This window comes from Anarhichas minor, unplaced genomic scaffold (assembly GCF_050575085.1).
Source record: "Anarhichas minor isolate MPS153535 unplaced genomic scaffold, ASM5057508v1 ptg000043l, whole genome shotgun sequence".
NCBI lineage: Eukaryota > Metazoa > Chordata > Actinopteri > Perciformes > Anarhichadidae > Anarhichas > Anarhichas minor.
The window spans coordinates 5026735-5054727 of record NW_027466489.1 but is presented as its reverse complement, the minus strand read 5'-3'; the positions used below and the strand labels follow the sequence as shown (position 1 = coordinate 5054727).

Here is a 27993-nt window from a genome sequence, read left to right as displayed (position 1 = left end):
TCTCCGGTGACATGGAAATGCGCGTTATTGAGCGTGCAGCCGGATGCTGAGGACGCCCGATCCGATAAGTCAATTTTAGCTTTCATTTTGAGTTTTCAACTCTCTTTTCCACCATGGAGGGCACGAGCTTTCAGCCCCATCCCGGACTTCAACAAACTCTGAAGCAGTTTCATCTGAGTTCCATGCGCTCTCTCGGCGGACCGGCGGCGTTCTCCGCTCGGTGGCACCAGGACTCATTCTTCGGGAAAGATGGAAAATCCGTCGAGATGATGCTCACCCTCCCGGCTCAGACACCTCCGGTAATGTCCGGTCCACTTTTCATCCCGTCCGACCGATCCACGGAGAGGTGTGAGACCGTCCTGGAGCGGGAGCCCATCTCCTGCTTCGTGGTCGGCGGTGAGAAGCGACTGTGCCTGCCGCAGATCCTCAACAGCGTCCTGAGAGATTTCTCCCTCCAGCAGATCAACTCGGTGTGCGACGACCTGCACATCTACTGCTCCAGGTGCACGGCGGACCAGCTGGAGATCCTCAAAGTGGTGGGTATCCTGCCCTTCTCTGCTCCGTCCTGCGGGCTGATCACGCAGACGGATGCTGAGCGCCTCTGCAACGCGCTCATCTACGGCGGTACTTACCCTCCTCACTGCAGCAAGGAGTTGGGCTCCCTGGAGTTGGAGCGAACCGAGAAGAGCTTCAAAGTCTATCATGAATGTTTCGGTCGGTGTAAAGGCGTGTTCGTTCCGGAACTGTACACCGGTCCGAGTGCCGCCTGCGTCCAGTGCATGGATTGCAGACTCATGTTCCCTCCTCACAAGTTTGTGGTCCACAGTCACAAGAGACTCGAGAACCGGACAGTCCACTGGGGATTCGACTCCGCAAACTGGCGGGCTTATGTGCTCTTAGACCCGGACTACACCGGAAAAGAGGAGAACAGTCACCTGGAGCAGCTGCTTAAAGACTTAAAAGGAAAATATGATCTGTCGGGCAAGCGGTCCAGTAAATCGTGCAGAGTAAGTCTGTTCTGTTTCACCTTGTTATTAACCACAAACGTATTGTCTTAGAGGTCTTTAGTTTGTATCTGTGGATATTTCAAGGAACCCAGGCCTACAGCACCCATTCATTAACATTCATTTTGAGGAGGCTTCCTTCTCATGTCACTGTCTCCCTTGATTGATTGTTTGTGTCTTTTCCAAGTGTTGCCAGTTGTATTAGGTGACCCCAACAGAGTTATAATGCAAATCACATGTCTTATCACATCTTTCTGTGTGTATGTGTCCTCTACTCTTGCACTGTGAAACGTCACTCACCTCATATATTTCTAAAAGAGGTGACAGTGAAGCCTCTTACCGTCAGCTGACGCCCCTGAGTATCCCTCCCATCCTCCAAAACTCACCCTCAGGGTTACCCAAGGGCATCTGCATTATGATAAATGGAGTCCCGGTGATATATTGTATCAGTGTGAGAGGGAAGAGGGGGGCAGGGAAGCCCATTACGGTGCCATGAGGTGGGGAAGGGGATACGAGTTTAATGAGGTTTGGGATATGGAAATGTGTGTGAGAGAGAGAGAGGAGGCGTTGTGGCTGGTCGGGATAGGATAAGATATGAATGTGTGTCAATGTCCAGGCTCCTTGCATAAGTCAGAGATGTGGACAAAGGGCCCAGGAGACGAGGTGACTGTTCCTTCGTCACAGAGCAGCTGCTGTGTGGGACTCTGCTAATGAGTGGACATCTCTGCATGCATCACCAAGGTGCTGCTCCAGTCTGAGCAGGAGCCAGAAGATGTCTCACAGGGGAACCTCAGTACTCTCTTTGAAAAATGCTCAGGGAAATGTTGTCGGTTTATAGAAACACGTCTGAAACATCGAAAAGGTTATCAGTCCTGAGTGCAGCATGTTTTCGTAGAAGTTGTACCCAGACGTCTTTGTGCGTTCAAGAAATGTCTGTCTGTACAAACAAAAGTTATCACAGGTCCCAGGTCAGCACCTGCGGCTAATTTCTTCCTAACTGCGGTCGGCAGGACTTGATGTATCACCTGTGAGTTATATATTTTGTCAGATTGTTGAGTGCTGTGCAGTCCTCCCGCGCTGACAGGCTTTTAGTTTGTGTGTGAAATAATCGGGGGGCTGAGCATCGCGGAGGGAGCGTGGCGTTTGCTGTGGTTCACTGTCAGTCGTGTCCCAGTTAGCAGACAGGCCTGGTCCTCAGGGAGCTGCACACCAGCGCTCCCCCATACATCAGCCTGACAGGGCAAGCTGCTGAAAGGCCGGGACGGGGGCTCGCAGATCGCGCTTGGCTCGGCTTACCTATGAAACAAAAAGTCAATGTTATCGGCCTGCCTCAGTCTCCCTCTGATGTCAGAGTGTTTTATTAATAAGAGAGAGCCTCGAAGGTTACCTCCTCTGCCTGTATCATCTGTCTAGACTCCCACTTCTTCTACTGTATGTGGTGGCTGGTGCAGATACAGCACTGCTGGAGGAAACTGCTGAGACAATTATTGCTGATGTAGCATGTGTTTTTTTTTTTCGTGGAATAGTTTTGAAGCGCAGTTTGCTAGAGAGATTTAAGTGTGATTCAGAATTATTCCATTTTTTTATAGGCAGTGAATGTAGAAATTGAAACATAACCAGCCTCATCAGAAGCCGGATCAGAGGAGGGAATGAGCCCAGTCAACCATTGTGTCTGTTTTGCATCAAATCCAGCATTTGGTCATTTAGCTCTTCGCTTAATGTGCAGATGAGGCCAGATTGCTGAGAGGAGGCTGCAGACTCTCATTCAGAAGATGCAGGGTGTGTGTGTGTGAGCCAGGCCTTGACATGTGTTGTCAAAGGGCCGTAACCCCTGACCTTTCCCCAAAGACACTGACCGAGCCTCCCCCCATTCTTTTCACACCATCCAATCATGTGCCCTTGTCTCCAGTCCACTGGCCAGATGGCTGTCTGATAATGGACGGAGGGATATACAGTGGGCAGATAACAAAATCTCACCTGCAGCTTGATTCCAATGAAACATTGCCATTTTTGCAATGCTTACAGTGCTCTTTATTTCAGAACCTGGATGGTTGTATTGCTGACACACTGCCAACAAAATGTAAATTCCATGGAAACTAAGTCCAATTCAAATTGCTTCTTCCACTGTGTTAAACCTTGAGTGTAAATGTGAATGTTAACTTTTCTGATCAGCATGAAAATATTCAAGAAAGAGGATTGGACTTGCAAAAACTTGGTTTTTTTTTCTTCAAAGTTAAATACCGAGCATTAACTGTAAAAAAAAGAAAAAATCCCTAAGAAGTGAGGGCAATGCGATCAATCATCTGACTTGAGTGGAGAGTAAAAGGGGACTCTAGAGAACTGCGTAGACCCTCCTTAATGGAATGGATATTAAAGCCATTCAACTGACGCCAATTTATACCCTTTCTCATCCTATTGTTCTCCTCACTCGATGAAATTAACCTCAAACCTGGAGCAAACCAATCAAGTGCGTGTCAAGGGGGAAAGGGTTGTGTGTTTTCAGTTATTAGCTGTTGTTAAAAGTGAATGAGAAATACCCCTTTCTCTATCAGGTCACTGTGTGTTTATCTGCACTTGCATGTGTGTGTGTGTGTGTGTGTGTCTTTAGGTATAGCGAGTATACGAGTGGTGTTTGCATGTAAACAGGCAAGTGTAATGACTGGATCAGCTGTGCGGGCCAGATTAAAATGAGCTCTCCGCCGGCTCATTTCCATTCCCATCTGTCTGCTGACCACTGGGAATCCCTGAAAGCTGACAACGTGCATCTCTTTGGTCCTTGATGGCCCTGTCTGCCCAGTGTTGACCCAGCCAGCTAAGATCCACATCACCCAGACACACACACACACACAGAGCCATTTGCATTTGGTTCAGATTCAGCATATTTCTAAATCTCACTCCTGGTGCAGCAAATTAATGCTTTTAGTAGTTTGTTGCTTGTGTGTAATGTGCCTTCTCCTACTTACCCGTCTCTTGGAAGCATCATTCTTTTTGAGAGCAGTCGTCTGACTTTACACCCCCCCACCCCCCCTCCCTCCTCAACGCCCCGCTGACCAGCCCCCCGCCCCAGAAGCCAGTGACTGCTGGATGGAGCATTTTGGCCAAAGCACAGACAACGTGTCAAGGCAAAGGGGTGTCAGGAGCTCCCAGGGGTTGTGGCCTCCATTCTGGCAGAGGTGACCCCATGTTAAAAGGGTGTCAGCTGGGGTTCTGTCATGGGTGATGTGTGCTAAAGACCTGCCGCCTCCTTTGTCTGAGGGCCGAGCTTTCAGAGGCTGTGAAGTGCAGCCTTTTCTCTTTGTTAGTGCCTTGTTTCTTTGGGTGCTGTGTGGATTGGTCTGTAACCTCCAGCTTTTCCCAGGGTGGGAAATCCATGCTCGTGAGTTTGCCCTGTCACTGGTTTCCCTGTTGCGTGCACAAAGACATATTGGAGCCTGTAGTGGTGTCTGCATGTCTGATAGAGATAGGGCTGGGCCATAGTTCAATATTATGGTTTATCGACTTTCAGCAGAACCATTTTGCAATTATATGATCTTATCATGATATTGCCTCACAACTTTATGTTCAAATCAATGATTCTGTGCCAGTTTTAATTCAATTCGAACAAAAATAGTAACAAATGACGAGTTTGGCCTCAAGGAATGCTTTGAACAGATCAAATTAATTATTTGAAATGTGGTTTTGAATACATTTGCAATCATGCTCTATATGATCTATGTCAATATTTGAAAATATCCTTAATTATATAGTGATGTTAGATTGATTTTTTTGACTTTTTGTCTGGATATGTTAAAGCACTGCTGGCAAAATTCAAATATATCACAATGCTTTTGACCAAATTCCTCCGTAAAGTTATTGTGATATGTTTGCAGTGGTGGAAGAAGTATCCAGATCCTTTATACAAGTTAAAGCACCAATACCACAATGGCAATTACTCAGCTGTAAGTAAAACACAAGTATTAACATCAAAATGCAGTTTATTAAGGTATCACAGAGCAAAGATACTCATAGTGCTTGTGTAGTTAATTTTTTAACAATATTATTCAACTGATCATATGTTTTCTATGTAAAAGCTGTGGTCAAGTAATTGTGGTAAAGTTTAAAAAAGTACAATATTTCCCTTTGAAATGTAGTGCAGTGGAATGGAAATACTCAAGTAAAGTACAGGTACCTCAAACTTCAAGTGCAGTACTTAGTAATATACTTAGTAATATAATCCCCTGCTATGTTTTTGGGCATGGCTGTTGCTTTATATATACACATTCATGAGAAAGGTAATAGTGATGTATACAAGGGGGCCAGGTAGAGGCTCACTCAGCTCCAACAATCAGACGTTTGGAACATAATGATGATGCTATAAACTTATGAAAATCATTGGTTCCAAAGTCAAATAGCAAGACAATTTTTGTTAAAAACTAAAACAATATACATATATATGCCTACCCACCTGAAATTAGATGATAAGAAAGTGAGTTTTTAGAGAAAAGATGTTGTGACTTTATCGTACGGAACCAGTTAAACTGAAAGAAAGCATTTCTGGAGTGTCCATATCCAGTCTTGTTTACTGCGATATCAGTATTATGGAAATATACTGTAATGCCCATCTCTATCTCCCATCATTTCACGTGGACCGCTTTTTTTTTCTCCGTTCCTCGCTAAAACCTCGATGACACAGCACAGTGCTAATGTGTGAAAGACTTCTTGTATAACTCATGGAGTGAGGGAGGAGGATGATTAGTGCTGATCAGCGATGATGAGATGAGGGAGGAGATGAGCACTGGCTGTGACTGCAGTCAACAAGCCAGTCGGTCCATCGATGTGTTAGTGGCAGAACAGATGCCTGTATTGGGTTATCATCAATTCCTCCTCGATCACCTCCTGATTTCCAGCACTGTGATTAAGAGTCAGACCCATCTGGTGCAGAGACAGGAAATCCTGGAGTCTGCATCTGCTGTTGGCTGAGCTACTAAGCTGCTGCAGTCAGGGGGGGTGGGGGGGGGGGGGGGGGGGGTTAAACTCTGATAATCCTGCATAACCCCTGGAATGCAGAGACCACAGTGCACATCAAAACCGTCATCTTCTCTGGACAACGTCTTCAGGAACACACTCAGACAGACTGAATGTCAGCCATGGAGTCTCTCCTCCTTCTTTGGCCCACTCTAAGCATCCTCACAATTTATAACCAGTCCCTCTGGAATTTTGTAATTAGAGCATGAATTAGATATACTGCGGAGAGCATGTTACATGGAGAAACCAACATTGTAATTGTACATACCAATTCAAGATTTCAAATGAGACCTAGAGACATGAGCAGGATCTCTCTCTGTCTCTCCTTAATGACCCTCAGCTCTAAGCTACATAACTGTTAGACCACATTGGAGATGTGCTATTGGAGCTCCAGCCCGAGCAGAAGTAGGCCCTGCTGGTGCCATATGACAAATCGGCATGCTGCTCTCGCCTACAATCCGCCCACCGACCACCTCCAAAGCTATCATAAGGATTAGCTCACGCGGCTAAACCAAACAGACTGCTCAGTGTTCAGACAGCATTTGGCCCAAATCTTGTTCGTGCCTCCTGTTTTGATGGCTAGCAGATCACAATCGGGGGCCGCTATCTTTTCACTTGCAACTGGTGCTGTGCCAGGTTGAAGCACGATGCCGTGTGCGGCTGCGGGGAAAAGGAAGAATGAACGCTTTAAGGATTTACACGTCTCCCTTGCTCTTTGGGATATGCATAATTAAAATGTTTGGATTAGGATGGTTTAGATTAACTTTGAATTCTCTGCTGAGTTCAGAAGACGGCGAAGCGGAGGAGACACAGAGGGGTGTAACTGTACTTTTGTCTTCGAGTGCTAGTGGCATAAAAAGCTCGGAGCTTGATTCTTGAGAAATAATTTACATCACAGACCTGTTTTGTGTACGTGTGTGTGTGCGTGTGGGCAGGTGTGGACCTCAACATTTAGAGGTCTGTCAGACTCCACACACTCAGAAAGAACTCGTCCTCAGTTGGAGTCTGCTCCGTACGCTTGTGATTGGAGGGCGGCTGTGGTTGCTAAGCAGAGCTGCTCTTCCTGTGCTAAATAAGAACTTCGTGCTCTCTGGCTGGTAGGCTCAAAGAAGCGCACCAGAACACACACACACACACACACACACACACACACACACACTCATATATGAATGCACAGACTTCACAGTGCATAGATCTCTTAATATACAGAGACCTCAGCCTCCTCCATTCACTGCCCATCCTCTTTCATTGTGACCTCCAATGAAAGTCTCTCCTCCTCCTCCTGCTGCTTTCCTTTCTCCAACTCCTCCTCCTCTCTGCATCACACACACTTCTACCACAGGTCAGCACTGTATAGAGCTCCCCTCTCAATCAGCGGGACCTAGGTGTCCGACACCTCCTCTGCCCCGCCACCATCACTCACCTCCTCCATTTGACACCTCCTCGACCCTGCAGGCCACACACACACACACACACACAGTACACACAGGCTCTCCTCCTCCACTGAGATCTCCTACTGCACTCCCCCTCATACTGTATTATACTTAGATCTCCACCTCCACTGTAGTGAGCACATGCTGTATCAGTCTGTATTCAGACTGGCCTACATACGCCGCACATGTATCACTGTACTGCTCCAGGGGTGTGAGGGCTGATCGTCTTTGTTTTGAAGAGATGAAAACTCGCCATCGGTCTGTGTTTCATACATACATAGATAGATATATAGATGATAGATAGATAGATAGATATATAGATGGATAGATAGAAATGGAGAGGTAGTGCTACTTTGTCAGGATGACCTCATAACCATCCTCCAGCTTCTTTTCCAGGCTTGTTTCAAGAGCCTGCTAAATGAACAAATGAGTGGGATCCACATTATTTTCGTCTCTCTCCTGTTTCGCTGTGTGCCATTACGGACGCCTATCATCTCACGTATCTGCTCTGCTGCTAAGAACATTACATCTCAAAATCTGATCTGAGAGCACTGTGTCTCCGCCATGACGTTCTGCACGTACTGCCGGTCCCCGGGCCGACTCTCTAATAAATGGTTTATTTCTCTTAGCTTAGTTTCGCAAGGGTTCAGAGCTTTGGGTTATATAGCAGAACAATCATTCAGTGTTGGTGGAAAGCTGCAGACCCCTGTGTGCTCTTCAGACCAGCTCGACATGCTTTCTTGCAGAGATGGAGCAATGCAGCATTGTCAGCAGACACCCGTATCAAATGAATTCAGCACAGCTGTCCTAGCAGACTCTGTTGCAGTAAGTGTGTGTGTGTGTGTGTGGGGGGGGGGGGGTATTTATTCAGTATTACAGTCACCCCTGGAGCCGTCATGGTCACTCTTTGCCAGCATCATCTGGTCAGGTGGACCCTTTTCCCCTCTTCGACCTCGCTAGTTTCTTTTATTACCTCATTGGAAAGCAGAATGTACTGAATCTCAGCATCCCGATTTGGTTTCTCTAGCTGCCTGCCCCATCTTGTTCTCAGCTTCTTCTCTTTCTCTCTCCATCAATACAGCGGGGTCTACATTTATGAAGACAGGCATACAGATGGGCCACAGTTGCTCACATGCTGAGGACACCTCTTCCCCTCACCCCCCTGCTCCCCCTTTTTGCAGGTGTCTAACAGTTGCAGGGTTGCCCCGCACTGTGCTCGCTGTGCCGGCTGCCCAGCAGGGCCGCTTGCCTCCCTTGTCCTTGTGGCATTGACAAGCGTCTGGCTTTATTTCCAGCTCGTCGACGAGCGCAGACACAGACAGCCATGGCCTGAAATAGAGCAGGCCAGCCCTTTATCCTATAATGAGGGGACTATTATAAGACTTGGGTCTTAAGCAGAGTATCAGCAGGTGTCAAGAGAAGAGGTAGTACACGCATCATCTGAAAAAACGTCAAGCTGCTTTGCAGATTATCATCAAAAACTAATAGTGTAAAGTAATCACCTCCTTTTGGCGCCAATAGTCTTAAGTCCAAGGTCAAGTGGACTTGAAGACAGTTTTGAAAATATGTCTGTAACACAAGCCAGATATTTTGGAGATAATCAATCCACTTCTGACCTTGTACCAATTGAATTTGTTAAATCAAATGCAACGACAATAGTCTGGTCAGGACATCTGTCCCATATGGAATGTATGAATTATTCCAGAGGTAATAGCAGGGCATTGTCGGTGCACTCATCTTCACAAAGACGCCCATCTCTGCCATGTCCATATTTAATTCACCCCTTTCAGCTGCCGAACTGTACAGGCTGCAGATATAATGAGTCCCTCCGAAGAGATTAGTCGCCCTATCACCAATGCAGCTCCCTAATTTCTCTGCCTTTGTTGTGGGGCAGGCTGCACTAAATGGGATAAAGAGGCTTGGCCGGACACAGTGGGAGGAAGTGGCTTTTGTGTTGCTAGCAGGTGCAGTGGAATGACAGTGAGTTTTTTGGGGAGGTGTATACGTGTACACGTACATGCTTGTATGTGTGTGTGCGTGTGTGCAGCTTTGCGTCCGGGCCGGGCCAGAAGGGTACATGCTCGCCGAGTGCCGCTGAGATACACCAGGAACCTCTAAAGCTCGACTTGAACCCTCAATCACAGGGCTCCTCAGGGGTTTGCAGTAAATTCTTCAGGCGAATGGTTTTCTCTCCCCTTCCTCCTCCTCCTCCTCTTTTCTCTCTCTCTCGTTTTCTGCTCACATCTGGTGAACAGCGCTAGCACCCCTGTCATCTTTTACTGCGTTGAGGTCATTTCCACCCTATCGGTAAAGTGGAAACACATGATGTGCAGGGTTCGGCCTTAATGGGGTGGGGCTGGCATGGACCAGCACTGACACAGCTTTACAGCCAAGAGCTGCCAAAACAGCCTCTCTGTGGAATGCCTCCGACTTCAAAATTAAAGACATTTCGGGTAAATAATGTTAGAATACTTATATTTACCCGTTAGATACTTAATTACTATAATTACGTCATATATAGGATAACATATAGGGTCTTTACATGTTTTTCCTCTGATGAAATGGAGCAGCAAAGCAGAGCTGAACATGTCGTTCATGGCGCTTTGAAACAGCACACAAAAAGAAAAGACTGAGCATTGTTTGGCTACAGAGGGATATTAAGTGTATAATGAATACCAACTCCGGAAAGACATGTTTCTCCTTTTGGAGTTTTTCTACCTCCGTTCCAATTTATTTTTTTTTTGCTGTAAAATTCCTCCCTATACACTCGCTTTTTCCCTCTTAATCACATTATTGATTCCAACTGGTGAGCTGGAGATACTTTGGCAGACACTCTGGATAAAGGGTGTGTACTCAAGTTTAATTGGGATTCTCCTTTATCAATAATGTGGATTTCCTCAGTTCTTTGCCCTGCTGCGCCATTCTTCTCCAAATACTTCACACCACAGATCACAGTGTTTGTCATTCTCAGGAATCTGAGCTTCTGTCATTTGTGAAAACTCAGCTCTGCCATCTGGCAAACTTTAGTTGAATTCTTGACGGTGCATTATTAGTATCAGCTTTATATGAATTAATTGTTCGGTCACGTTGACTACACTTTACGGTAATATTTCTCTCAAGGCATCTACAAATCATTTGTTGCTTTAAAGTAAAATCCACTGTTCTGTTTGCAACGACTTAAATAGTTAAAAACATTTAGCCACTCATTTAGATCATTTCTTGCTCAAGTATCTCAACCAAATAAACAGCTTTACTGTCTCTCTTCATGGATCTTAATGTGTCTCCAAGCAAATTCCAGTCACACTGTGGTTTCCATTTTGTGGTAGACAGAGCTGCAGTCTAAAAAGGGGTGGGCTGCAGTCAGTCAGTTACTGCTGTCTGTGGGTAGACTACAGGCAGAGTGGCTGCAAGCAGCAGCTGCATGGATTTTTATCCCTGCTGTCCAACAGGACTCCATCATAGACTGCAGCAACACTCGTTATTGAGGGCGCACACTCCTGTGCTGCATGCCTCTGTCCTCATTACCTCTGCAGCAGCTTAGCTCTCTGCCTTTGTTCTCTCTCTTGGCTTGAAACTGGAGAATATGGAGAGAAGTGCTGAAGCTGCAGTTAGCTCGGCTGCCCACAACTTCTGCCGCACAGGAAAAAACATAGCACAGACAACCACCAGCCCATAAGCCCTCTTGTCTACATATTTCTACAAAGCCAACACACAGGGGATGCTCCGCTTTGATTCTTCATGCTGACCTGGATGGAGGCTAGTTTGCTCCGTGCTTTCTTAAATTCTGGTTGTTGTTGTTGTCCTGGCTGCTTGTGTCGCTTGTCTGATTTAAAAAAATGTTATTCTCAAGTGCACTTGTGTGTGCTGGCCTACTGACCAAATGCCCTCATGGCCAATCTGCTGTGTGAAAGGTTCCACAGACTTGCTCCTCAGAGGCGTCAAACAGCAGCCGTGCAGAGTGGCTGGAGGGACAGTAAACTTTTATCACACTAATAACCCGCAGTCACAGCTACCTTAATGGCTTAGGCAGCCACACCAGGGGTGGCTTGGAGGTCAGGTTGAATCCAACCGGTAGAACAAATAAAGGAAGAAGAAAAAAGGAGAGGCATCTGAGGTGAGCAGAGGGGAAAGAAAGCTGTTATTGGAAGAGCAGATAATCACTTAAATTGATTTGCAGTAAAAGGAAGCCATTGATTGTAGTGCTGTTTTATAACAAGGCGATCTGTGGCCATTTATCCCTCAATCCCACCCAACTCTGCACGCTCACAAACCTTGGACTCAGTCCGAGCATGCCGTCAAAGGGCACAACTCCTACACAAGTGACAAGTCAGTGAAAACATTTGCCCAGCACTTGGTGAAAGCTTCGGTCGGAGAAGTAGCAGAAGAAGAAGTGCGAGAAAGGGGATTTGTTAATGGAGTTCAAATCTAAACTTTTTCTCGGATTCCTCCCTTTCTCTGGCTGAGGTGGACGGGTCTTGAGAGTGTTTGTTTTAGGTGAAGTCAGTGCTGGAACAGAATGTTGAGAACCGCAGGCCAGACTGTGGTTCTGCGGTTCAGCTTCGACCTGAATGCAGACGGCTCTGTTTGTTTTGCTTCTCCGTTTCTCAGGGAGAAATTTAGAAGCTGCCAAAGTCCTGCGCTCACACCCAAGGCACGCAAATAAAATCCCTTCACACAGAAGAAAAAAAATAACGTACCTGGGTGTAGTCGCAACATCTGGACTTCACCACCCCCCCCCCCCCCCCCCCCCCCCCAGAGCAGGGGTGCATGTCTATTGGTGTCTCTGCTGTCCGGCTCTCATCTTGTAAAAGGGCTCTTTGGGAGATGAGATGGCGTTTGTTTCAGTGACAGGATGTTTGTGTGTTTTGTTCCAAGCCTTTTCACAAATAGCAGTTTTTATGTTGCTGAGGTCAACTGGTTTTACTAGACTGGAGAGGCAAGTCCAGAGGCACGGAGGCCTCCCCACCATCTGGCAGCCATAAAAGGGGGAGCAGGAGGTTTTTAGTGGGGGTTTATGGGATGGTCGGGTGAGACATTGAGGGGAGGAGAGACAGAGTGGATGGTGGACTCCAGTTGCCCCCGAGCTGCAAAGCTTCCTCTGCAGTCTGAATGACAGGTCAGAAGTTCATTGCCTTCTTTTTCATCCTGCATCTGCCTTGTTAGGTGAAGGAGGGGACAGTTGGTTCAGAGTTCGAGGGCAAAGGAGAGGACGTCACCGTGAAGCTGTTGTCACTGCTGCAAATAAAGATGTATTCTGGGCAAGAGATCTTTGTTTCGATTTAATGAGCTGGCTGTGTCTGAATAGTGTTTCAGAAGACGCTAGCTCAGCGAGTGTGTGTGTCCCCTTGTTGTCGCTTTGTCGTGAGCTTGTTATGCTATGCAAAAGATCAGATCTGAGTCCTACAGATGGTGCAGAATTATGTGGCTGCGTAACACTGGTGATTCAATGGCTTGGTGTTGTTTGGGTATGCGTCACCCTCTCAAAGCGCCCTGCACCCCACAGAGTAACGAACAGTAAGTTGTTTTGTACAACTACAGAATCCAGGTCCTCTCTTTTTGCCCGGAAACAGTCTCGCAGTTAGGTGGTGGCTTTGTTTTGTTTGCACATCTGATTTACACTAAGCGGGAATAACAGCATTGTTAAGCCATGAAAATACTGGAGCTCGAGGCCAGTGAGATTTCCGTGGAGATTTCTGCAATGAAGACACTCCTGAGAGACTCAGTTATGTTCTGCTGGAAGATTTCTTTCCCAGTTTTAAGAGCCTGAGCTGGCGCTGTCTGGTCCATCTGACGCTGGATGCTCAGCCTTATAGGTTTTCCAGAATGGGGTTATCATTGCAGAGGACTGTGCTGCTTTGCTGACTCTGGCACTGATACCTCCCATAGCGATTTCATCTTTTGTTATGCTGCAGCTGAGATGTGTTAACCCTTTAGCCCCTTCAAGATATTTAAGTAATAGAACATCATGGAGCTGTATGTACATACATCCGTTGGGTGATATGAAAATAATAGTAATATAACAGTGGACCCCAATGTGTTTGTTGTATAGATTAGTTATATTGACCTCTTTCCCTTGCTGGTCTGGTTTGTATATGAACAGACGAAAAGTGCTGACAGCTAAAGAATAAAAGCGTGTTTGGCAGGCACGCCCTTGTAGGTTTCTGTGTCACTCAACTCTAATAAATTTTTAATCGTTTCCTTGCTGTGGTATAGAGCTCAACACGGCACTGCTCAGTCACACGCTCTTTAGGTGGCTCATGCTCGGTTCAACTCATAAAATAGGGGGAATAAAAAGTGTGAGTTACACAAATATACCCAGCAGGAAACCAAACAATTGATCGATGGCAATTCCAACTCCAATAGCGTATCTTAAAGTTGTTGGAAAATATAATGGAAGATTACAATAGTCGTTACTTAATGTCCTAGTTGCCTTTCAGGTAGATACCACAATGCAATCTCGTGTCGTAACACCCTACCGCCAGAGGCAATTTATAAAGCAGAACCTGTCAGTGGTGACATTGTAATTTGCAGAGTCCATATTATGTGGTTTATTTTGGAGAGTCTCCAAAAATTATCATGACAATGGTATTCAATATTCTGCCATTGCCAGGAACATTGATTGTACTTGAAAAACTTTAAAGAAAGCATCAAAGACACCTTCAAAGGCATGCCACAGTAAAATAATCCAGCCAGAGATTCACTGAGAGCCTCTCAACATACTTCAGCCTGTTTATACACTCGCATTTTGCGTCATGTCAGAGTGTCGAGCTTTAAGAAAAGGAGTGAAATAAAGCCCAGGCCCTTGATTGAGAGGCTGGAAATGAAGGGCTCTGCTCTTGCTTTAGTGGTTCCGTCCACTGCAGTGATTCAGGGGATAAATATGTGGCCTGTGTCTCTTTAAGAGCGCTGGCCTGTCTGCAGAATGCATCAGTCCTGTGGAGCAGACACAGGCCAGCAGGAGGAGGGGGGGGGGAGGGGGGGGGGGGGGGGGTGAAGGGAGGAGCGTGGGGCTGTGCGGAGGGAGGGACGAGGACAGGAGGGAACAGCCGCAGTCTGGGCTTCCAGCCTCCTGGCTAGACTGCTGAAAGTTATTATTGAGTTCCTGTGTAGGGCCTCCCCTCCCTGCGGCATACTCCTCTGTGCTCACTACGAGGTAGACGGGGAGTACTGGAGAGCCAAAGAGAAAAGTTGGCAGCCTCCCATGCCCCTTTGCAGTGACCTTATATGCAACAAATAAAGGATAATTTTGTTTGATTGTGTGTTTTTGCAAGGGTGAAGCCTCTGAAAGACTGAGAGCAACCACACACGCTAACAGCCTTTTCAGCTGCTCGACAGCAGCTGAAACTGCGGCCTAGCTCACTGTTGTCTTAAGTTACAGTTTAGCAGACACGTCCTGTTTTCGTAGGAATGGCTTTAACTAGTCAAGACAAGAAGGTTGGCGGTTCACCAATGAGAAAGCAGCGAACTAAATCCTCTCCTGGCGTGCTAAGTGATGAGTATGATTCAAGGACAGGTGGTGGGAGGACGATGAGTCTCCTTCAAACAACTTTGTCTTTGCAATAAATAACGGCCGTGAATTAAACACATTTGACTTTTTAAAGCATGAATATAATACAGAGTATCAATAGCCTCTCCAACACCAGCTAGTTTGCATGTATTGCAGTACTCTGTGTAATTAGTCTCTTGTCCAAACTGCAGGTCTCATAGATTTGCTGGGAGAGGCCATGGAGATTACATAGTTACACACATCATGCCCTCCTCTCAGGCCTGTGCCTGCCTGCAACACTAATCCCTGGCCTGCCCTCCCTGTTAGCGGCTACGTTAGCGCCACAAAGCGCCTGCATCCTTCCAGCTCAGCCCACCAAGAGAGAGACAGACTTTTATGTAACGCTCCGTCCTGTGTATTTGTTCTGAACCTGCTGTTGCTTAAAGCGAGGCTCCCTCGGGTTAACAGTACCCAGCTGCTGCCCGTCCTACTGTACTGAGCGTGTCATGGCTCTGGCTCGCGAAAAAGCCTGAGCCCATGCAGCACCTGAGGCTCGTCAGGAGCCGGCGAGGATCTTTCCCCGCACATATCTTCTGCAGCATGTCACATATGTGCCCTGATTAATCCCAGCATGTGTCTTCATTCATGGTCAGTGCGATCATTCGGCCTCTGTTTTAAAGCCGTCTCGGGCAGGGTTTGCAGGAAAGCTGGGCGATGGGGGGAAAACCCTGGCGCTGAAATGGGTATTTTGTGGAGTTCTGTTTGTTGAGTCAGAGCTTAGTTGGGCTTTACTGTTATGTGGTTGCCATGGAGAAAAACACAGGCTCTTGTGCAATAAAATCAACCAGGAAAAGACATTTCCAAGAATTTGTCAGAGTCAAGAAACAGACGGCAAATTGCAGAATTCATGAGGTGCTGCGGTCCGCCACCCGCCCCTCATAGCCCTCCATTTTAGAGTGCTCGTATTCATTCTATGGAAGCTGCCAGGCTCGAGTCCTCTCACCTATTTACTTCTGTAAGCAGATATGTTTTCCTATGAACGGAGGAGGGAAACTAAACCAGTGTTTAAGGATGGAATGTGTGTTCTTAGGAGCGGATGTTGTGGGTGTTTTATCCCCTATTTCCCTTACAGACAATTCCTTGAACAAGTGGAAACAAGTGAAATGCTATTTGATCTCTGTCAAATATTACTGTATACACACACTCGCACTGTGAGGCCCTCCTACATTTGACTCAGAGAGGAGATTTTCAGAGGCAATTACTCCCAGTGTAGTTTGGAAAATGTGTTGACAGTTAATTGGTCGAACACTTATAAAACCCACTGGTTCTTTTTTTTCATGAGCTGTAATTCTCTTCAGTAACGTCACGGCTCCCTATTGCTCTTTAATATAAGGTGTTTTATTCGTACAGTTTCCTGTCTCTCTGAATGGACCCATTGGCTTTGTTCAACCAGCGCAGCTTTCTGGTTGTGCTTTCTAGCATTAGTAAAAAGACCTCTTGTATGGCGGTGCAGTACAAAAGCTATGATCCTTTCAAGCTTATAAGCTGAATTTGAAGTTCAAAGCTAATCAAACAAAAAGAACGCCATTAAAAGGCACATTAGGTGTCAACTTCAATAGCATGTCATGGTTTGAATGGTCTTAGAAACAATCGAGGTGGAGAGGAGATTGTGTTTTCTAACGTGGTGACCAGGAAGGCAGCATTTCAACAGAATGACTAGAATGGTATCTATAAATTTCAGCAGGATTTATTACCTCGGTTCAACCAATTAGCTCCCGAGCAGTTCTCAGGAGGACATATACTGTGTTGGTGAAATGACATCACATGGGACCCTGAGTGAGCAGTGACCCTAATTTCACCTCGCCCTCTCACAGTTTTTATGACCTCCTCCCCTAAATCCCCGTCTACCCCCGTCCCAGCTCCTCACACCTCTTAACCTCTGGTATTCATCCCATTTTCATCTTTCCAAATAAACCTACCACCTGCTCTCCTCTCCACTGGCTGCTCGGGGGGGCATGTGCTCATGTGGTTTAGCTAAATTAGCTGCGTGTTACTGTGCTCATGGTCATTGTTGCTCAAATTAGATTATTTAAAGCACTAGGTCTGCTGAAAGTATGGTATATATTTAGTCTGCAATATATGCTCATGACCTAGAAATGGAAAGATGGACTAGTTAGAAGCTGAAATAATTAGAAAAATATCTGCAACTATTTTGATAATCAAATTAATTGCTAAAGTAATTTTGAAGCTTCTGAAATGCTGATTTTATTTGTTGCATCTGATAGAAAAATCATTAGATTTTCGGGTTTGGGACTGTTAGAAAGACAAAACAAGCAATCGTTATCAGCATTTCATTATTTAACAGTGGATCGATTAATCAAAATAGTTAATTAAAATAATCTTCAGATGAATCGATAATGAAAAGAATAGTTATTGGCAGCCGGAAGGGAGAAGACAGCAACATGATGGCCAGATAAACCCCCTGTGAGTATCATGTCACATTACCTAGCAGGGATTTTGATTCACATACACTGACATATTAAAAAAAGAAAAGATCACGAGTTCAGTATCGCAAGATGCTATCTGAGTTCTTGGGTGTCATTAAGGACGAGGTGGTCTGTAATCTGGCCCGTCAATCTCTCAGACACTGGAGGTCTAAACCATTGCTGTTGGAACTAGCCGTCCCCATGCGCTTGCTCTCCCTCCCCTCCGTCGTTCTCCCAGGCCTCCTCCTGTCCTGACTCCTTCCCTGTCTCTGCCCTGTGAGGGAGGTGCAGAGGAGTCCTGCAGTACCAGGTACTGCAAGTGATATAATGGTCTGTGTATTCGGAGCCGTTACTGTTTGGGTTGTGGAGAGGTTATCCAGTGACATTTTAATCGTCTTTCTGCCTTCTTTGCCGTGGCATTAGCATTAATCTGCAGGATTAAAACCCAGCCAGTCAGACACTGGACTTGCTGTCTTGTTGTAGAGCAGAGGGAGTGTGGTAACAGCGAGAACGGCGGTGCACGCTTCCCTGCGAACAGGCAGGGATGTGCTTATCAGTGACAAACGAAGGTTTCCAGTCTGGAGGCATCTGACCTCTGATGAGAGGATGGTTTGTTAACACACCCAACTGTCTCAGACGGGACAGCGTTGGTTTATATCAGTGAGAAAACCACAGATCTTCACTCGTCTCTTTCATCACGCTGCCATCGCTGACTTGTATTCAGACATAAAATCCTGTGTTCGTCTTTTGTTCCAGAAATGATTTCATCAAATTGATTGTACACACATAAAGGTCCGTTTACTCATCACGTAGAGCACTTTTTCAGCCTGTGAAAACAGATGTATTATGTATGAATGTGCAATACTAAATCACTTGAATGCCCCTTTAAGAGAAATATTTGAATAGACCCATATAAAGTCTCCTATATATGACTCAGTTATAATTTGTAACTCAGTTTGTCACACTTCTTGCTAAAGAAAAAATAAATTCCCCTTGTTGAAATTAAATTGCAGCCATACAAGTGAAACTCTATTTACATTGTGGATAAGAGGTGTAAATGTTGGCATCACTCATCTTTACCCAACCTTGAATTGTAGAATATCTCAAAGAGTTTTATGTCCCAAATTATCAAGCTTCAAGTAAACGTAAGTTGTGTATAATTTAAACTCACGGAGGCGGAGAAGCATCACCGGCACAGAGTCAGATGAGTGTAATGCCAAGGGATTAAGCATGCACGGCAAAGATGGCGTTGGCACTGCTGCGCAACAGATCAAGTTCTGTTGAGGCATGCACACATGTACGAACGTCAGGATACAGCCACAGAAATGCTGCAACACTGCTGCATGATATTTAATGAAATGACAGAAATATTGACTACTTTGTAATTTTGGAACAGTGGAAAAAGCTGAGATGCATTGAGAATTCCTCTATTTTAGGTTTGTGAAGTATTCTTGCACAGGCCTGCCTGGAAACCATTTTAGTCTCCCCGACAAAGACTTTCTCACATCGTTCCTTAATTCAATTCAAGCGCAGAGAACATCTGAATCAACACTGTGTATTCCAGTCGGGTTGCAGGTAAAACTACATGGTCAGAGATTTCTTTAATCAATAAATGCAAAGAAGAGGAAAAAAAGGAATAAGTAATATTCACATGAATAAATATTTCATTTGTTTGACTTTAAGCCTGAACTGTGAGATGTTTTGAACCCAGAATCAACCAAAGCCAAAGTGGTAATTGGCTTTTGAATCTAATTTCCTTACAAATTCGAAGAAGACCTTTCTTCTTTTATTCATGAAGTTCCTGAAAGTTGCGCGAATACTCTTCAAGTAGGAATTCGTTTTACCCTTCAGGAGCACCAAATTAAATTCCATAAACGTAGGTCAGCACGAGTCTGTCTTTGCTCTTTCTCTGTCTTTCTCGTTAACCTTCATCCCCTCCGGCCTCGTGGTTAGCACTGCAGCTGCTCCTACACTATATGTGTGCTAAATGGGAATAGAAGCATAAAGGCATTGTGTGTGTGTGTGTGTGTGTGTGTGTGTGTGTGTGTGTGTGTGTGTGTATGTGTGTGTGTGTGTGTGTGTGTGTGTGTGCGCACGCGCGTGTGTGTGTGTGTGGTATGTCCCATTGGATATGCAGAATATGTCCCAGTGGATATGCAGTAGTGTGTGTGTGTGTGTGTGCCTTTATTGGTTTGCAGACACAGCCTTGCGTCTTCCCTCAGATCGTGTAGTCTGATGTTTAATTCTCTTATTCCAACAGTAGGCCTACAGCAGGGGGGCTCAGACAACTATCTGCTGAATTTGGCGCTATGTGCGTCTATAAATACACCAGTTGGAGAGCACGTTTCATTTACTAAGATAACTTTGCCTCACAACCATACCAAACATGCTCATGCTAATAATGTATAATCTGCGGTGATATCTGTTTCGTGTCTTTTAGTCTTGGGTTTCCATGTCTGTTGAAATGACTTATGAGCCCTTTGTAGTGTGAGGTTATCCTCTGTGGGAGAGACAGTGATTTGGACACCACTGTCAATATACTGGAAGAAAGTCAGGCGGGCATGTTCTGTTTTGGTTGCCTTGTTTGGACCTGAATTGGAATTAACTTCCCGCCGTGCAGTAGTACAGTAATCCTTCTTTTTGTTTGCTCTCACAAGCAAGATGATCTTCTCAGGGACTTCATTTCAATCAGGAACAGGTTTTCTTTTCATGACACAAAAGGTAGAAATGAAACATGTCATCAAAGGATTAGATAGAGTTTGGTGTGTCGAGTGTAGTTTTGATTCCCAGTTGAACTTGTTTGATTGCATTGAGTGAGGTGAATTTAAGACAAAATAATACAGGTACAGTGAGTAAAATGACAAACATGTACGAGTGTTCTGTAGGAATTACCCCACCTGCTTTCACTGGGGTCTCTAGATCTAACAGTCATGTCCCACACGCAGCTCACTTTATGAATGCTTGATGAATGCTGAATACTTCTTCAACACTTGTGCCTTTAAGCTAAATGTGTCAAGCTGTGCGAACCTGATGAGATATTTTCCACCTGTAGGAGCAGCAGCTCGCCCTGCGTCCGCCTCAGACCTCATCGAGTCTCAATCCCAAAGACAGTTAGGGCAATCCAATAAGCTTTACTGTAATGCCGACCTCATGCCAAGCCCTGCAGCTCTCTGTGTGTCCTACTGTCGTGGCTCAGTTCAGCTATACAAACAGTATATCCTCAAACTGGGCACATCGGAGGCAAAATAAATTGATAAATTAAGCTAAGATTTAGTGAGTGGAAATGGAAGCTTGAGGTGTATCTGTGTGGAGTAGGGATGAGGTTTCAGGGATATTCTGGGCAGACACCAATAATTTTCCCCCAGCTGTTACAAAGCGACCACAGGGCTTTATATAAATCAAGAGACTGTCGCACAATTTGTGCAGTGAGAGTTGAATAGAGGGCTCAGGGCATCTCTGGGAACATCCACACCAAACTACAGGGATCAGATTACCAAAACTAGTATTCTCTCACTTCCAACTAAGGCTGTTACCCAAGCAAGCCGTGCCAGTTGGTGTGCCCTTGAGTGAGACAGCGCCCCACTAAGCACATGTCGATCTGAGGATTACATTCAGGGGTTTAGGAGGGGAAAAGAGGCTGTAATCTGAAACTGTTGTGTCTTGTTGCTGTGCACTTTTCTTAATGCCATGCTATCATGCACCATGCGTTGGTATTGTATGACGGTTGCCCGAGGAAATTCAGCGGGGGAAACTATTTTTGTCCCACCAGATGAGAGCCTCATGTTTTATTTCTTGATAATTTAATTTGAGGTTTCTTTTAAGTGGCACAACAGATGCTCAAAGTTTTGATTTAGCCTGCTATTATAAGGTTTGTCAACATGTATGTAGGTAAAGTTGTAAGAGGAATAGCTTAACGTTTTGGGAAATGCACTTAGTTGCTTTCTTGGGGATAGTCAGATGAGAAGATTGATACCACTCTCATGCCTGTATGATGAATATGAAGCTACAGCCAGCAGCAGGTTAGCTTAGCTTAGCATAAAGACTGGAAACCATGGAAAGACAGCTAGCCTGGCTTTGTGGTAACAAAGTCTCTCTACCTGCAACTCCAACGTGTCATGTTGTATCTTGTTTGTTTAGGTGGTCCCGTTTAGGTTAACTGTTTTCCATTGTTTCCAGTTTCCAGGTTGTAGCTTCATATTTACTGTACAGACGTAAAAGTCAACTGTTATTGTATTGACAAACCTGTGCAAGTTAAACCAACACTATCTGGATGGTTAGATACTTTCAGATGTTCATGAGAATATATGTTTTTATTTATTTTGGGTGAACCGACTCTTTAATCAGCATTCTCTGTGTGGAATATATATAATGTATATATATATATACAGTATATATATATATATATATATATACAGTATATATACATATATCTGGTTAAATTAAACCTCCATACCAACAAAGGCCGACCCTGGTTTGGTCCCAGATTTACTGCATCATGGTTCAATAAACAAATACTGTTGATTAGCTCCATGTTCAAGTGAAATAACAGTTCAATTGCCACCATGCTCCAGTTAGCACAATATTGACAAATGATTCTTCAAGCAGGTCAAGCGCTAGACATTGATATGTTTGTGATTTGTTGTGTTGTGTAACGTGTTTCTCAGCGATTATGCCAGCATCAAAATAGCTGGGGCTTATCCCGGTATTACCATACAATTATGTGGCACTAATTAAAAAATAAAGCATGTCTCCCCTTGCCCAGCTGCTATTAGAACTGATTTAGCCTACAGGTTTGCTTTGAAACGCTCCCTCATTACAGCGCCTCAAAGAAATATCATACAATGGCGAGTTGAAAAGGGCAATGCTTGAATGGAGACTTAAAGGAGAGGCTGTACTTGGCCTTCAAGTATACATTCCTTCAGCTCAGTGCTTCCTCTGTGGTCCCGCTCCCCTGGCCCACCCCCCTCCCACTCAAGACTCAGTTCCCACAGGGGACTCGGCCAAAGCAAACTCCTCAGAGGAAGTCTCCCTCTCTTACCAGAGAGAGAGAGGGGGGGAGAGGGAGAGAGGGATGTCCTATCATCTGGCTCAGTGGAACCTAGGCAGTAGGATGCGCGAGGCGGGTGTTATGACTTCGTGGCCATGCTATGTCTATGATGTGGTGGTGAGTTAAGCCCGTGCGGCTGCTCTCCTGTGAGGTCAGTGTCAGATTTAGCCAGCAGGTCCCTTGTGGTGTCTGGGAGTGTCTGTTTTCTGACTCTATTATGTCTAGCGCTCCTAGCCTTCCTGGAGCTGCAAACCTCAGGGTAGAAATAGTACCAGACAGGCAGACATCCTTTTGTCGGGAAAACAACAGTCATGCCAGTAATTACAGAGTCTGATTACACCAGGGCAGCAGTTCTTAGAAAACCACCGGCCTTGAGTCAGGCAGGTGAGCAGGATGCAGTCAGCAGGAGGTCTGGGTAAACATAACCTATTGTAGCAAAACCAAGCAGGACGCTCGGTGTGTGTGTGTGTGTGTGTGTGTGTGTGTGTGTGTGTGTGTGTGTGTGTGTGTGTGTGTGCGTGTGTGTGTGTGTGTGTGTGTGTGTGTGTGTAATGTGGTTACTGGTCAAACAGGTAGAGACATTTATGAGTCAGGGAGGCGAGAGGGGAGTGTCCAGACAAACACGTCATGCTCCGATGAAGCAGAACAAGACTAACCAATAAAATGAACAGTTAACATATTCAGAAAATGCTAAGTCATATAAATTATTGTGTAATAAATGTTATTCAATTATCAATTCAATATTCAATCAATTCAAGTTTACTCGACCTCCACTCATTGGTGACCACAGGAGGAATTACAGTTGTTGACATATACATTAATAAACACTTATATCTGCTTACAACTACAATATAGTGTGTTATTAACCATTTATTAAATAAAATAATTGTGTTTATAAATACTATATAACAGAGGTAAAGTAAATTCTTACCAATAAATCTGTACAATCTTTTAAATAATCAAATAAATACACGTAAATAAACATGAAAATACATAAAAGTTCAAAGAAACTCCAGGCATATTTCACAGAGTGCTAATGAATAATAAAAACAGATTATGCATCATAATGGCTATCAGAAATCTAATTAAAGGAGAGGTATTAAAATATCAATAGTCAAATGATAATGATAATGAGTGTTTTTTATCAGGGAATATGAAACAAAGTGCAGTGATTTGTCAGCAGATCCGAAGAGTCTGAAGTTTGCCATTTTATAGTTTAGTATTTATTCTATGAAATGTCAGAAAATCGTGAAAAATGCTGATCACGACTTCCCAGAGCTCAAGGCGATGTCTTGATATTGCTTGTTTTCACCATCCAAAACCTAAATATATTCACTTTTCAGTGATATAAATCAGAGAACAACAACAAATCCTCACATTATCAAAGCTTGAACTAGAGAATAGATATTATTTTGTGTTTGACAAATTGCCTTAACATGATTGTAAAACTCTTGTAGTTTTGTAGACGTTTCTGTCAACTTATTTTGTTGCAACGCTACCGCCGACTTTGGGTATCTGTAGGCTATACAGTCCAGACCTGACTAACACCTCCACCGGTGAGCACACTGTACCAGGCACACACACTCCCACACACACATATACAAGTCCACACCCGCACCAACACCCACTCATAGCTGCGTGTGCACACACTCGCACTCACGCTTGATGTAGAAAAGCTGTGAGACGTGATTCATCACCAGCCGTTTTTCCTTGCTTAATACTAAATGAGGTTTGTCATTCATTTGCATCTCGAGGTGATTACAGTGGAGCAGCGATTAAGGTTTCACAACTACACGCAACCCAGGCAGGAGTGTTTTCCATTGAGGATTTTGAATGTAGACGGAGTAATCATTTGTCTTGAATCGCACACGCAGACAAGGAGATGGGAGTCTTTGCCATTCCTGGAGGCAGAATGTCATAGTAGTGAGTAAGAGAGTAGCAGGCAGGTCTGTGCTGGCCTCTGCGCCTGCCTAGGTAAACATATCCTCTGTCTGACAAGTGCAGACCTGAGGGCTGAGGAGGTTAGCTATCTCAACACATGGTTCTGCAGTTTGCCACACACACACATACATACATATAATATATATACAACAGGGGCTCTGGAGATTCTGTACTTTGTGGCACTTACCAAGGCAGATGCTTCCCTCCTCGGGTTTTCCAAATCTCTCAAACATTTCATGCCTCCATAGCCCTCCGTGAACTCTCTCTGAACACTTCAACTCAATCGTCTGTCAGATCTGAGTGCAATTAGTTTAATACATCTCCCTCTCTGTCTCCCTCTGTTTCTATATTGCAATATTTCTGTGGTTCCAGCAGTCGATCCGCTCCACCTGATGGCGCCTCTTCTGCCTGGCAGGGAGCAATGTAGCCCTGCTGGCTGCCAGCCAGACCAGCTTGAGTGTCTGCTCAGCTCAAAGCACTGCTCGCACACACACACGCACGCACACACACACACACGCACACAAACATACAGACAAACCAAGCTCAGAGACTGAACGCTTACACAGACACATCTTCTATCCCCCTTGTCTCTCTGTGATTTCCTTATGACTCTCTGCTCTTTTACTGCAAGGCTGTAAACATTCACGTCATGTTCTGACAAATCTGTGTGTTGCTAAAAAAACTATTCCCATTTACAGCCATACAGTAGCATTTTTAGAAGTTGTGGGCTCCTGAAATATCCACTGTACTCCATGATGTAATATCCGCACTTTATCTCTGTAAGGATCACGATGATTAACCGTCTATTCTCTCTCCTCTCCTCAGGCTCCCAGCCCCGTCCAAGCAAAGAGGTCAAAATTCAACAAATTACAATCTCCATCAGCTGACAAAGACAGGAAACCCGACTGGCTACAATCGCTGTCAAAGTCTGCACACAAGGTTTGTTGTGTGTGCACGTTTCTAGTGTGAAACCGGATTTGCCGTTAAGCTCAAAGGTTGAAGGGGTGATGTAAAATCCGTTGTCCTTTTGAATCATCACATTATCACTTATGTATGACCTCTAGTCATTCAGCCTTGTTAAATGACGAGGGGCCTTTGAGTGTGCTCGTCACGGCTGATTTAATGTTCTAATGGCATTTTACTGTGAGTTTATCGTAAGCTTATTGTTTTGTTTGTTGGTCCAGGATCTGAAACAAGTCCAACTGAAACAGAGGCCCTCTGCTTTCCGCCCCTGGTCTCCTAAAGCAGCAGAAAAAGGGAAACCAGCCACTCAGAATGAGGTGGAGAGGTGAGTCATCTCATGAGAGCTGTGATAGTTTCAGTTTTAAAGAGACAATATTGGTTAAATCAAGCTTTCAACCAATGAAATGCTTTAAAAGTGACCTGTATTTCCTCCACAGGTCCTACTCAAAGAGCCACGGGACTTTGGCGGCTCCCAATCTGACAACAGCTCCCCTGGCCCCTCCGGTCCATCCCAGGGACAGTCACGCTCCTGGCAGGGGGCCTGCAGCCATTTCCAGGCCACCGCAGGAGCTGCATAATGGAGACACACAACCTGCAGCAAAACCGTCCCCCTCCTGTACCGCCAACCAACCCGAAGACATGGACACGGACGGAGAGATCGACGTGGACGACTGTGACGATCGTAAGTACCACCCATCACAGAGTGTTTGCAATAATCCAGAGAAACAGAAAACTTGAAACACTACGAGAGTCAGTTGATATAAGACAGATTTTACAGTTAAAACTTGCATCACACAGTAAGCTCTGGACATGAGCCACAGCAGAGCTGGGTCAGAGTGATTCCTGTACAACTGCGCCACCCGGTGTTTATTTGAAGAAATACAGGAAAAATACAAGTTGCAGATTTTGCTGTTAAAACATCCTATTCTATTTAACTGTTGTATGAATTATTTCTTTGTAATGTTGCCAAAAATGTGCGTGGAATGATTGTAGAGCAGCTCAACCAATTTGAAAACACCACATGTTGCATTTAGGAGAGAGTGAAAACTAGCTAGCGAGTAAGCAGAGGTTTAAACGGTTAGCTGAAAAGATAAATAGTTAAAATAGCCAAAAGTAATGACACGTAATCATTGAGTTTAGTTCTGTTGTCTTTTGTAGTGCTAAAAGCTTTGTCACAACAGACAAACTCTACATTTTGCAATCGCTGTCTTATTAAAGTTAAAACTCTCTCTTCTGCAGGTCCAGTGCCAGCTTCCTCCCTGGCTTCTCCTCCTTCGGCCTGCACCAACGTTTCTCAGACTCTGACCCCTCAGAGTGCTGCTCGACCTCAGGAGGGACCTGGCTCGCTGCCGGAGAACGTTTGCCCAGAAATGGACACCCTGAGACAGATGCTGTACGGAGGTGCAGACACCAAAGAGGCCCGGGAAAAACTGCTGCAGGAGATTGTCAAGTTGAGAGTGAAGCAGGAGGAGAAGCTAGCAGCTGCATTGCAAGCTAAACGCAGCCTTCAGCAGGTATTACATCCTGTTTGAAATGCTATGTGATAGGAATGACAGTGATCTCTGAATATGAGTGTTTTAAACATGAAATGATTCTGATGTTGTTGTTTTTTACAGGAGTTGGAGTTTGTGAGGGTGTCAAAAAAAGGCCGTCTTCGTGAGGCCATTGAAGCCAAGCGCAACCTGAGAAAGGAGATCGAACGCCTTCGCGTTGACTGGGAGAGGAAGATGACGGACGCGGAGGAGTCCTGTGGGCGGCTGAAAAGAGAATTGGAGAGGGAGAGACAGCTGCGAGTCTGTGACAAAGGATGTGAGGCTGAACGTCTCCGTGTCAAGTACTCCACTCAGGTAAGATGTCTGCAACATGCTTATTATCACCTCAACCACCAGTATATATACTCTGTCTAGTTGGGGTTTTCTTCATCCTATCCCTCATTTGAGTATAATTTATACTCAGTGCTGCCTGTGTCTGGTTGTGTTGTGCAGATCGAAGAGTTGCATGTGCAGCTGCAGCAGGCGGAAGCTGATCGTGAGCAGCTGAGACAGGAGCTTCAGCAGGAGAGAGAAGCTCGGCAGAGCCTGGCGAGTGTTGTTAAAGACCTTCAAAGCCAGCTGGCCCTGCAGGCCGACAGAAGCCCTCCCGGAGACCCCAAGGATGCAAACACAGACGCACACAGGCAGACCACACAACACACCAACGGATCATAAAATTGCACATTCAGAACTGGAGAAAGAGACTCAATAAGAAAGGAGCATGGTTAAGGACTTTGTTGCACCTCCTGTTGGGGAAAAGAAAACTCAGCAAAATGCAACGCCTGTTTTGTAGAGGAAAAAATCTGTCATATATAATATGATATGATACAAATCGATATTATTATGACAATATATAAATTTTATGAAATGAACTGGAAAGTAGCATGATGTCTGAGCATGTCGTAAAGCGTGAAATTAAGAAAGACCTCTTCAGTGATGACCACATCTCTCCAGTGACGTCAGAGACACCTGACGCTGTCCAAGGATTTTATTTTAGTATAAGCTATTCTAAGATGTGCAAATATAGCCACATAACACTACTTGAATATGAAGGGAAGAAACATGTTGAGTGGTTGATGAAACTCTTGGTGCCACAA

General features: G+C 45.0%; 1 protein-coding gene across 1 annotated transcript; it reads left to right on the top strand.

Annotated features, from left to right (window-relative positions):
- Window positions 1-28: 28 nt before the first annotated feature.
- On the top strand, window positions 29-27571 carry skib (v-ski avian sarcoma viral oncogene homolog b). The gene is made up of 7 exons (XM_076110935.1): window positions 29-1007; window positions 25227-25340; window positions 25586-25689; window positions 25802-26046; window positions 26604-26878; window positions 26981-27211; window positions 27350-27571. The coding sequence occupies exons 1-7, from the start codon at window positions 114-116 to the stop codon at window positions 27569-27571; spliced, it is 2085 nt and encodes a 694-aa protein (XP_075967050.1). The 5' UTR covers window positions 29-113.
- The last annotated feature ends 422 nt before the right edge of the window (window positions 27572-27993 follow it).

Excerpts from the sequence above, each read along its gene's own strand:
- skib (XM_076110935.1), top strand. The coding sequence starts at position 114 with ATGGAGGGCACGAGCTTTCAGCCCCATCCCGGACTTCAACAAACTCTG. Across the intron at positions 25,341-25,585 it reads TGTCAAAGTCTGCACACAAG|GATCTGAAACAAGTCCAACT; the intron begins GTTTGTTGTGTG and ends TTGTTGGTCCAG. Across the intron at positions 26,047-26,603 it reads CGTGGACGACTGTGACGATC|GTCCAGTGCCAGCTTCCTCC; the intron begins GTAAGTACCACC and ends TCTCTTCTGCAG.